Raw genomic sequence first — 12,211 nt, 5'->3', positions numbered from 1 at the left:
ATATATATATATATATATATATATAAATTTTATGAACAAAATATTACAGGAAAAGAAAAGAAAGTCAACAATAATAGCAATAAAAATAATAACAACAATAAAAGAGGGAGAAAGGGAAAAGATGAAAAAGAAAATGAAAGACCAACGAGAACAAAAACAAAGTTAAGGGGATGGCTGTTTCCAAGAGCTTGGTCAGTGATGGCAAATCTATGGCATGGGTGCCAGAGGTGGCACTCGGAGCCCTCTCTGTGGGCAGACGCACACAGAGTTCGTCATGTGGGGGGTGGAAAATCACCCCCCCACACACACACACACATCTAGGCTGGCCTGGGCCACTGACCACGACGAGCCTGGTGACTGTGCTCCGGGTGGCTGCTGTCCGAGGGGCGGGGGGGGGCGCAGAGGAAGCAGAGATGCTAGAGAGGCACAGAGCGGTGCGCACAGGACTTGCTGGAGGCTAGAGCAGACTGGCCCCTGCTCGAGCAGGTGGGGCGGAGGAAGAGGGAGCCAACCATTTTTTTTTCTAAACTAAAACCTCAGCATTCAGGTTAAATTGCGGGGGTGGCACTTTGAGATAAATAAGTGGGGTTTGGGTTGCAATTTGGGCACTCGGTCTCAAAAAGGTTCACCATCACTGAGCTAGGTTTATTCACACTGATTCTGGATTTTTTCAGAACTACTGTGTCTAAAATCCAGACCCTTCCAGTTCAGCTGTCAAATTTAAGCTCCCTAATATCTGGGGAGGTGAGTACTTAGAAAAACTTGCTCCACAGCTGGCAAAGATGGCCCCTATCAGCACTGCGTAGTGTGAGAGCACTCAGAGGCTCAACTAGAGTGAAATGCCATTCCACTGGAAATCATCTATCTTTTCAATCTGTATGCAACATATCTTAAGAAAAGCTGAATTTGATTTAGATGAAAGTGGAGTGAAAACTGGGGAAGGAACATTAAAAAAATCTGTGATATGCCCTTTATACTACATTTTGGCAGAAAGTGGCAAAGATTTGAAACAACTACTGCTGAAAGTTAAAAGAGTAAGTGTCACAGCAAGACTACAGCTGATCAGTGTTACAGATACTGTGGGTTGCCAAAAAAAGTGGGTTCTAGATCAAATCAAGCCTGAATTGTCCCTAGAAGCTAAAATAACTGTACTGGGGCTGTTATACTTTGGTTACACAATAAGAAGACAATAAGAAGTAACTGGCATAGACAATAACGCTAAAATAGGTTGAAGGCAGCAGGAAAAAAGGAAGACCCTACATGAGATGGATTGACTCTATAAAGGAAGGCATAGTCCTCAGTTTACAAGTCCTGATTCTGTTAACGATAGGACATTTTAGAGGACATTGATTCATAGAATCACCATGAATTGGAAGTGACAAGACAGCATTTAACATGCACACACAGCTGACACAATCACTCCCAGGAGCCCTCTCCCAAGTGTTAGAGCCCAAGTAGACCCTTAGTTTACTGAGAGGCTGTTGGTGGTAAAAACACAACGGAAATGGTCATATCCCAGATAAAGATAAATACTTTTAACTACACTGCTTTAAAATAAGGAGTTGAGCATGTGCTTGAATCTTTCAGTGAGACACTGAACTGGTAAACTTCAGCATACTGAACATTTTCCAGTTTTTAAATTTGTCTATGTAATAGATTCAATGTAAATTCAGTGTTTTGGTAAGTTTCATAGTAGATATTTCAATTCAATTACAGAATTTCTTTCAAGTTGGTATATCACAACTAGCAAACATATTTGGGCCCACATTCTGAAAATATCAGAGCAGGATCTCAAAACAATAACATAGCATATTTTTGTTCAGATCATGACCTCTTCTACTTAATGGGAAATAGCAACATTTCTTACTCTTCTTTGTTTATTTGTAGCTATCACCACAATAAACACATCTTCCTAATTCTACAATGCCTAGGTTCAGAAGATTTTATATTACTACAAAAATTACAATGCATAAAAACCTTATGCTGCTCAAGCTTCCGATGAATCATGTTTGCTGTTTCCTCATGAGCTTGGTGGAAAATGATTTCCTCTTGAAGAGCAGCCTCTGCCCTAAAAAGCCAAGCACCAATAGAGCCCAAAGGAGCAGGAAGAGATTTATCAAGCTGCAGGTGCCATTCAAATAACTGGAAAAGATAAATGCATACATATTATATGCACATAGGGTCTGATACTTTGTCTTATTGGAAACAGTGAATTTTTTTTAAAATTCAAAATGCACAGATCTCTCACATCCATACTAAATATCTTGTTACAGTCTTCTTAGAAATAAAGCACTAACACAATTTAGTCTTTATCCTCAAAACAGAAAATTTTATCCTCAAAATAATTAATTAATATTGTGGCAGGTGAATAACTAATAGATGGCAGATGTATGTTAATTAAAATAAATTAGTTAGGTAGAATCTACACAGAGATATGTTCCAACTACATACATACTTTCATACATACTATCATGCCTATTTCCAGTTCATGCATCATCGCCATCAAAATCTTGGGCCCATCCTTTCCCATCCTTTCTGCTATTCCCCTATCACTAATGTTTCAAAAGCTCAACTTCACTCAGCTCTAATGCCTTATCTCCTGAAATGTATACCCAGGAGAAACAATTAATAACTGATTAGATTACAGTCTTATTTACCTACATGCCATGAATTTAAGCCAGTTACTTATCTATGGGGAAAATTTAAGCCAGTTACTTATCTATGGGGAATCTGGCTAGTAATTTTAGGGGTAGAGCAGGGAAGCCACTGAACAACGCTTATCAAGTCCAGCAGTCTGCTCACACAGGGGTCAAACAGTTACTTCTAGGAAGCCCACAAGCAAGATGACTGAAGCAGCATTATCCTACCTGTGCTCCACAGCATCCAATATAATAGGCATGTTCTTCTGATACTGGAAAGAATAGGTATGGATCATGACTAGTACCCAGTTTGACTGGCAGCCATGGATAGCCCTATCCTCATGAACCTGTCCATTCTCCTCTTAAAGCCTTCCAAGTTGGCAGCCATAACCACAAATTTTGGAGTTCCAAAATTTAACTATGCATTGCATAAAGAAATCCTTCCTTTTGTCTGTTTTGAATCCCTCATCCTTCAACTTCAGCAGATGGCTCCACATTCTAATATTATGAGAGGGGAAGAAAAGCATATTCATTTCCACTCTCTACATACCTTGCATAATTTTAAGACTGCTATCATCTTTTCCCTTACCCACTTTTTGTCAAACAGCCCTAGGCATTTTAATGGCTCCTCATAGGGCACTCACTGTAGTCCCCCGATAATTCTGGTTACTCTTTTCAGCATCTTCTCAAGCTGTACAATATCCTTTTTTAGGTGTAGTAACTAGAACTGTGCAATATTCCAAGTTTGGCCTCCCCATAGATTTGTATAGGGCAGTGTGATATCAGCAGTTTTATTATCTAGTCCTTGTCTAATTATGGCCAGTGTGGCATTTGACTTTTCCCCAGCAGCCATACACAAGGTTGACATTTTCATTGAGCTATCCACTATCACCCCAAGATCCCTTTCTAGGTTAGTTGCTGCCAGCACAGATCCCAACAGTGAATATGTAAAGATGGGATTTTTTGCCCCAAGATGCATCATTTTACACTTGCTTACATTGAACTTCATTTGCCATTGCTGTAACATGAGGATGTATATGGAATGTTGTGTGTACTTGCTGGGAAGGATTTGAATAACTCCAAGAACAACTGTACCATAATTTAACATCCTCTGTTTAACATGGTTATGGATAGGAATGGAATTCAATCAACAAGACTTACATGGGTCACATTATGTTAGGCTATTGTTAGCAATCTGCACTTTAAAGCTTTAAAAGGTTTAAAACTATCTGAAATATTTAGCAATATTTTAGAATTATTAATAATTTTAATCTGAAACTCCAGTACTTACTCTCTACTCATGATAAACTACAAAAATGATACTATTCCAATAAAGCCCACATTAAGAAACAAAGATTTTTGTAGGAGGTGAAAAAAGAATAGTGTAATTCTAAATATAAACAGCCTGATAAAGCCCTAGTTTGCATAGTATGGTTAAGCTTTAACATTAGGATATATTAATATGTGGCAACATACATGCATATATGGCATGTGTGTGTGTGTGCGTTTATGGTATGCAAGTGAGGGGAAGGGAGGGAGGGAGGGTGGCATGCAAGTGAAGGGGACGGAGGGAGGGGAGGGAGTGGGTGGTATGCAAGGGAGGGGAGGGAGGGGGCCTGGCATTTTTATTTTATTTTATTTTTATTATTATATTTATATTTATATACCGCCCTATCCCCTGAGGGCTCTGGGCGGTGAACAACAAATTAATATTACATAAACCATAAATAAGTAATATAAATAACATCATTAAAGGCATAAAATTACAGCGTTCTACAAAAACCACTCGGCGTCCAGTATTAAAAACTATCAATAAAACCCCTCCCAGAGAGGGGGATGGTAGATCCAGGTGTCACAGCTCCCAGAATGTTAAAAAGGGGGGAGGCAAAGAGGGCGCTCACCATCAATGGCTGGCCTCCCCAAAAGCCCAGTGGAACAACTCGGTCTTACAGGCCCTGCGGAACTCTCCAAGATCCCGCAGGGCCCGGACAGTTGGAGGAAGAGTGTTCCACCAGGCAGGGGCCATTTAAAGCTCTTGGCCCGGGTGGAGGCTGGCCGTACAGTCACTCCAGGGGCTGGGAACCACCAGTAAATTGGCTTCTTGCCGAGCGCAGAGGCCGTGTAGGGACATATGGGGTAAGGCGGTCCCGAAGGTACGAGGGCCCCAGGCCACGCAAGGCCTTAAAGGTTAGCACACCATACCTTGTGGATGATCCGGAATTCCACTGGGAGCCAGTGCAGCTGGCGCAATACAGGCTGAATATGATCACAGTAGGCACCTCCTGTAAGTAAGCGTGCTGCCGCATGCTGGACCAGCTTTAACCTCCGGATCAGGCGCAAGGGCAGGCCAGAGTAGAGCGAATTACAATAGTCTGTAGAGGGAGGGATGCCATGCAAGAGGAGAAGAGGTAGGGGTCCCGGCATCTGGACATGGCCTACCCACCCTAGTGGAGGGAGTGGGAAGGGTGCCATGCAAGGGAAGGGGGTGGGGGGAGGGAGTGAGGGGTGGCATGCAAGGGAGGGGAGGGAGGGATTGCTAACTATAGCCTGGCAACTGTACTTAGCAGCCAAACCTGGCTTGTTTTATTCCTATCTTTATTTTTGGTTTAGTTTGACTGACTTTTTAGTAGTAGTTAGTAGTTTGAATTTGGTTCTGATTAATCCTCTTTGGGATTACAAATCCTCGGCTTTGGGACTTGCGGGGTCGGGTGGGGGCTCAGTTAATTTGATTGTTATCTGCTTTAATAATATTTATTGTTTGAAATAATTTTATTGATAAAACTGTTTATTTTTAAGCCACCCAGAGTACATTTAAAAGTAGAAGGTCAGGACTAAAGACTTTGTAAATGAATAAAAAAATAGTTGTTCTTTGTCTTAAATTTTCATATTTTTTATAAACTTACCCGAGAAGAAACTCTGTCCCATGCCTGCTTCACCAGTGCTTGATCAAGTGACAGTTTACCATCCTTCCTAACAGATTGGATTGCAAGTTCAACCTGTTTCCTCTTCACTTCATATTGTACTCTACAATGTTTAAATGACTGCAAAAAGAAAACAAACAAACAATAAGACACTGAGAAAAAAATAAGCTAGGGGGATTCTAGTTCTAATATTTTACATATAACTGGCAAATTTTTCTACATCTTTTCTTCCAGAAAAGAAAAACAGACATGAGATATGATGGGGACCTCTCCCCACTCAGTTTTGTGGTACAGGGTTAAAATGAACTTCCCATTATGATCAAATAAATATGTCACACAATTATGAGTGGCCATGACCTGTGTGGAGCCTCAGGCCTTCAGGATACAAACATGCTCGTATCTGTTAACTCATTATGCTTCTTGAAAACTCTTTGCATCATCCAGTAAAAACAAGATGATGGGGAGGATCTCACTGACACTGAAATGGGCCCAAGAGACGGAGGCTTCATTTTGGCACACCCTCAATTATATAATTGGACTCTTTCCAGGATCTAGAACTTCTATGCCATGAGAACTAAATCCATTAATTTGACAAATGCAGATAAATGTTTGGATATCCATAGTACATCCAAATAATCAGTCTGGTTCTCCCTGGAAGAAATAGGGGCCATCTACCTATCTGTTCTATGAATAGTTTCTTCAATTTTAACCAATCCCATTTGTGTGGTCAAATGGGTGAAATGTTTTCCTCATCTATCCAAGCACTCTCACATAAAAGAAACAGAAAGAGTTGGGTGTTTCAGGAAAGGAAATGAGTGTGACAGGGGAAAAAATGGAGAAATTCCAAAAAAAAAAAAATAAACTAGAATATTTTCTGAAAATTTAGGTTATAAAAACCAAGTTTACCTTGTCACCTACAACATTTATCTTAAGGAAGAAAGAAGTACCAATCAGTACTTCCATAAGATGACTGAGGGAGAACATTTAAAAGGCAAGGTCATAAACCATATCTAACTACATTCAAATAATTTTAGAAATTACATCAAATTACTTTGAAAATAAACAAAAAAGTAATATTACCTGGTATTTCTCTTGCAAGCTTACTTCCATCATTTGAGCCCTTGTCAAGTCTCTTTCAAACTGTTCTATCCAAATTTTCAGGTCTCGTGATATGAGCCTGTCCTCTTTCTGTGAGAAGAAAAAGAGTTAACATAAGAAAGTGAATCTGGTATTAAAACAGTTAAATATATATGAAATTACTGTGGACAAACCTGACTGATCAAAACCCGCTCTTTCCCTTTTTCCTCTGCGTGTTTATAGAGGTCTTCCTTTCTCTCCCCCCCCCACCCCCCAATATAGTCCACTGAATATCAAAGGGAGATTGTTTTATGTGATCTTGAAAGTATGACCATATCTTCAACGACAGCAGCTGCAGTACAGGCTAAGGTATCTGTTGCAAAGGTTTAACAGCAAAAGTTAAAGCCTGTCTCAGGCAACTGTATCACAGCTGCCCTAGTGTACATGCTCCAAAAGATCCACACAAAGTCTTTACTACAGAATTTCAGTAGTATACTGACAATGGTACAGGCATCTGGAAGATGAAACTATTTCTGGCTCTTATTCCCCACAAAATCATATATTTGTAAGGTTGGTATTCTGGAAAATTAAGCTAATTGAAAGTGATAATATATAAGTTAACTTAATTTATGATGTTGTAAATCATACACACATATTTGGTAAGCTGATAGTAAAAGATAATTTGACTGGGAAAAGTCAATATAATTTCAGAATTATCAATATATTTAAATAAATTATAAGCAAAAAAGTCATAAAAACATGTTTTGAATACATTTTGTTAATTCAATTAATGCAATTCTCTATCTAGATCCTTTTTAGACTAGCCCAATTCCTGGGCATGATACTAAAACAACCTAGGCTTACTTCATCGATAATCTATGCCAGTCTACTGACCAGGGGATTACATCCCTCTTGGTTGTTACTAGAATTGTCTGTGGCTTTCAGTGCCATCAAGAGTGGCATTCTTCTGGGCTGGAATAGATTTTGGAAATACTGTCTAAGGTAGCACCAGTCCTCCTTAGAACGCAGATCTCAGAAGGCGGTGCAGTGAGATTTTTTTTTTGTCTGTCCCTTGGTAGTTGGCCATTAGGGTTCCACAGGGCTCCATCTTATCTGCAATATGATCCAATATCTACATGAAATCCAGTGGGACAGGTCATCCAGAAATTTACGGTGAATAGTCATCTGTGTACAAGTAATATTAAATTCTCTTTTTTCCATATTAGTCCAGGGAGGGAGTGAATGTGCTAAACCGTTGTCTGGAAACAATGAACGGGCTGAGGGTGAACATACTGGAATTTAATCCAGACCAAATGGAAGTGCTGAAGATTGATTATATGCTGATAAAGCAATAGGTTGGGTGTGGTTGAATCGCTCCTGAAAAAGCATGATACATTAACTGAATTGGCTCCCAATTTGTTTGCAAGTGAATCTCAAAGTGTTGTTGTTGTTGTTGTTTTACTTTTAAATCATCTTGGGCCAAAGATATAAGGACTTTCACCCTTCATAACTTCTTGCCACAGACTGAAATTCGCTGAAGGGATTCCATTCTGGGAACCTAAATTATGGCAGGTGTGTTTTGTATTTCCTTGCTCAGGAACCCCATTTAGCCCCTCTTTATAAGCCTTCTAGCATTACCTTAAAACACATGCACTTTGAAATACCTTTGCATAAAAGGGATATCATTTTTATCTTTTTCATTGTATTGTCATTTTTAAGCTGATTTTAGTTCTATATTGTATTTTACTTTTCTGAACCATATTAAGTGTACTTGTATTTGGAAGGATGATATAATTTTTCCTACAAATATCTAATACAATGACTTAAACATAGTCATTACTATTCCTTAATATTCGAAAAAGTCTAATGCTTTCACATTCTAAAATTGAAGTTTCAAATTTAAAAATAACTGCAAGGTCTTCAATTTTTAATGTGCTTTCTTCATCCAAATAATTATGTGAATGTCAGCATGTAATGGACCAAGTTGTTATTATCATGGAATTGCATGAAATGTTCCCAAATAAACTTGCTATTTGGCTTCTGATGAAATTTCAAACCAACAAAAAACATCACTCTAAACATTTCAAACAAAAATGAATGCTGTATAAACGCACCAAAGAGGAAGTATAAATATTACAAGATACACATCATATAACATTGTTTGCTGGTTTGCTTACTGGGAATCAGATTAATTAATATTTATATGACCTGTGTCAACCCTAAAACTGTGTCGGTTTCAGTGTGTCTAGCCTCTGTATACTGCATTCACATAAAGTTGTACATAACACATAATTCCTGGATAGATCAACCAAATATTTTCATGTCACACATGCATACACAACTGAGAGCTAATGTGTCCAGTGGGCAGAATGTTAGGTTGTGTGTTCTTAAGGACCCTTTCCTGAGAGAAAGCCACATTGAGTAGGATCCTAAGGATGGCAAAGTTTATTGCAAGAATAAAAGTAAGAAGCCATGCCTATCACTGTAAACTCTTCAGGGCAGAATCAGATGTGAAAAGTTGCTCAAAGTCTGTTTTAAAAAGTGGAGTGACCAATATATGTGAAGTTAGAAAATCCACAGAAATTGTGAAAAGACTCATTTGGAAGTAGATATGTTTTTTTCTTACACCGAGAACCCTGTAGATCCAACAACAGGTAACATGTTTTTCATTAACAATTAGCATAGTACATACTTCGCATGCATAAGGTTCAGTATTTAACAAGTCCAGTATTCAACAAAGATTGCTTAAGCAATCTTTGAAGCATTGCCCTTTTAAGAAAATCATAAAGATACCCTGCCCGAGTGGCAGCTTCCCTGAAGCCAAGCCTCAGAGCCAGCCAGAGAAAGGGAAAGATGAGCAGGTAAGTCAGGGGGATGATGGGAGGCGGAGGCAGCAGCACAGCGGTGGCGGTGGGCGGTGGGCGGTGGGCAAGAGCCTGCTGAGCGCCCCACAGGCGTGTGCCCAGCATCATGGGCAGCCCCGGCTCTTCCCTGCCCCCGCCTGCTGTGGCATTTCCTTGCTTGCAAGCAAGGAAACACCAGAGCAGCCAAGGGCTGGGGCTGCTGTGGGGATTCAGGAGGTGGTGGGGGGAGCGATCCGGTGGGGAGCAGGTGCCCCAGCTCTTCCCTGCCCCCGCCTGCTTTGGAGTTACCACCCTAGACTTATACATGAGTCAATAAGTTTTCCCAGTTTCGGTGGTAAAATTAGGTGCCTTGACTTATACATGAGTATATACGGTAGCAGTTATGAGACAAGCACTTTGCCCTTCACATTTTGTGTGTCGTGGTCACAGTTGCAGACCCAAAAGGACATAAGGTCTATATCCTTCCTGAGCAGAACTTGCAGGTTATTGCTGGGGAAAAAACAGACGCATCTTCTCTATCTTGATGATTGTAAGGAGCTGAACAGATTGCCTCACAGTAGCAATTATACACTTGCCAATTAAAAATGTATACAATCAGGATTAGAAGGCAAATGAAATATTGTTTGCTAATAAAAAATACTATGGATAGGCCAGTCCAAAGGAAAAAACACGCACAACAAACAAGTTTTCTAAAATAACAAATCCCAGTAGATTATGTAATTAAATATAAGAATAGATCATTTTGCATCCTTGTCTCAACAATTCATACCACAAATACATTCTGCACTTAAAACTTGCCTAATAGCATAAAATTTTTCAAAGAAATCTGATCAATCCAAAATAGTGGAAAAAGTTTACTGAAATCAGAGATCCATTCCCAGATCGATCGATCTATCTTTCTTCCTTATTCAAATTTAATATACCACCCCATCCACAAAGGGCTCTGGGCTGTGTACAAGTCAATAAAAACAATCACAATAAAATTCCAGTTAAAAATATCAGTTAACAACAACTCCAACCTTAACTCTAAAAATCAGATACCAAACAACACCAGAGAACTCACTGGGGCGGTCAGATACAATAAATGTGTGCTCCAAAAATTGAAAATGGAATGCATGGAATGGCACCCTCAACAGCTGATCTCCCAAAAAGCCCGGCAGAAGAACTCCACCTTGCAGGCCCTGCGGAGCTGTTCTAAGTCCTGCAGGGCCCGAATGGTTGGGGGAAGAGTGTTCCACCAGGTTAAGGCCAGGGCACTAAAGGCCCTGTCCCGTGTAGAGGCCAGCCATATCATGTAGGGGGCCAGGACCACTAGCAAATTGGCCTCTGCCAAACACAGAAGCCGAGCGGGGACATATGGGGACAGACGGTCCCTGAGATGTGAAGGCCCCAGGCAGCGGAGTGCCTTAAAGGTTAAAACCAACACCTTAAAGATGATCCGGAACTCCAGCGGGAACTTTCTTGAAGTTGGTTCACAAGGTCTCCTTGACAATTTGTCTAAATTGACTGACACTCTCTCCTAACAGATCATTACTTGAAACAATTGAGTTTTTTTTTAAAATCCAACCACTTTGAAAACAGGAATAACAATATGACGTAGTGTAAACTTATAGAATTACTTCACCCTAAGCCCATTGATTTTAGAGCAATTAGACGGGAGTAACTGCACTGGAATATTCTCAGTAGTAACTATCAGTATCTAATTCAAAACAATGGCCTTAGAGTGTGGATCCAAATATCTACATATTGTGGCCATGTATACATAGAAGATTTTTTTTCTGAAATTCCAGGAAGAACTTCAAGGTTTGCCTCTCCCCGCCAAAAAAAACAAACCCCACCTGAAAACTTAATAAAAACAATTGAGGGAAGGTTAATAGCAAAATGGAGAGATCAGTTGAGATCACCATGGAGTTGACTAGATACTGAAGCACTGAAACTTGGGTACAGACAACTCTATTATTACTACAGAATAAGTGAAAATAGCAGAAGTGAGGGTAGACACAGAAAGTGTTGAGCAGAGGGAGAAGAAGAAAATGAGGGGAAAGGATGGGGGATGAAAATTAAGAATGAGCTGGGAAGCAAACAAGAATGAGAAAAGAAGTGTGGAAAAAGAAGGAGGGAAACGGGGTCTGTGAAGAAATTGTCTTCCTTAGATAAAGCGCAGCCATAGTGAGTAAGATTTGGTTCTCAAAATAATACTTTTTTCCCCTCTTTCAGCTTTCCCAAGCTGTCCCTGATTAGATCATAAACTGAAGATTGAGATGGGTCCCAGCTGTGGATTGTTTATCCAACAGCTAAATTCCAGCAGGGCCTTTGAAGCCACCTCCACCTGATAGTGATTATGAGTTCACACCAACTGTTACTGCTAATTGGCAATTAATTGGCAATGTAACAAAATTGGTTTGCTTGTGCCACCTGACCCTATCATTCTCCTATAACCATCAGTCAATCTTCTAACCTAACAACTTTTTCCCTCCCGCTACCTGACATCACAATGCTATTTCAGCCTGCTTGCACCTATAGATGACCTTCTCTTTGTCTTTGCTTGCTTTTTGGAAACCAAGGCTATGATATATTATGGATTATTGATGACAGCTGTTGGGGAGCTTCAAGGTGTAGCCATTTTCGGGCTTCAATTGATGACCGTGCTGGCAGCAGAGTCTCCTCAGGATTCGCCTTCAGAGGATGCCAGTCATGATGCAGGCTTAAA

At 40.0% G+C, this 12,211-nt stretch overlaps 1 protein-coding gene across 1 annotated transcript in view; it reads right to left on the bottom strand.

Annotated features, from left to right (window-relative positions):
* SYNE1 (spectrin repeat containing nuclear envelope protein 1) overlaps nucleotides 1–12,211 on the bottom strand; it is a 375,888-nt gene that overhangs the window by 348,510 nt on the left and 15,167 nt on the right. The window contains exons 5-7 of the mRNA XM_048488624.1: nucleotides 6,641–6,748; nucleotides 5,543–5,680; nucleotides 1,978–2,142 (exon numbers count right to left, since the gene is read on the bottom strand). Of these exons, the coding sequence (XP_048344581.1) occupies nucleotides 1,978–2,142; nucleotides 5,543–5,680; nucleotides 6,641–6,748 (411 nt within the window). The remainder of the gene's footprint in view (nucleotides 1–1,977; nucleotides 2,143–5,542; nucleotides 5,681–6,640; nucleotides 6,749–12,211) is intronic.

This window comes from Sphaerodactylus townsendi, linkage group LG01 (genome assembly GCF_021028975.2).
Source record: "Sphaerodactylus townsendi isolate TG3544 linkage group LG01, MPM_Stown_v2.3, whole genome shotgun sequence".
Classification (NCBI taxonomy): Eukaryota; Metazoa; Chordata; class Lepidosauria; order Squamata; family Sphaerodactylidae; genus Sphaerodactylus; species Sphaerodactylus townsendi.
This window is presented reverse-complemented; position numbering and strand designations above follow the sequence as displayed.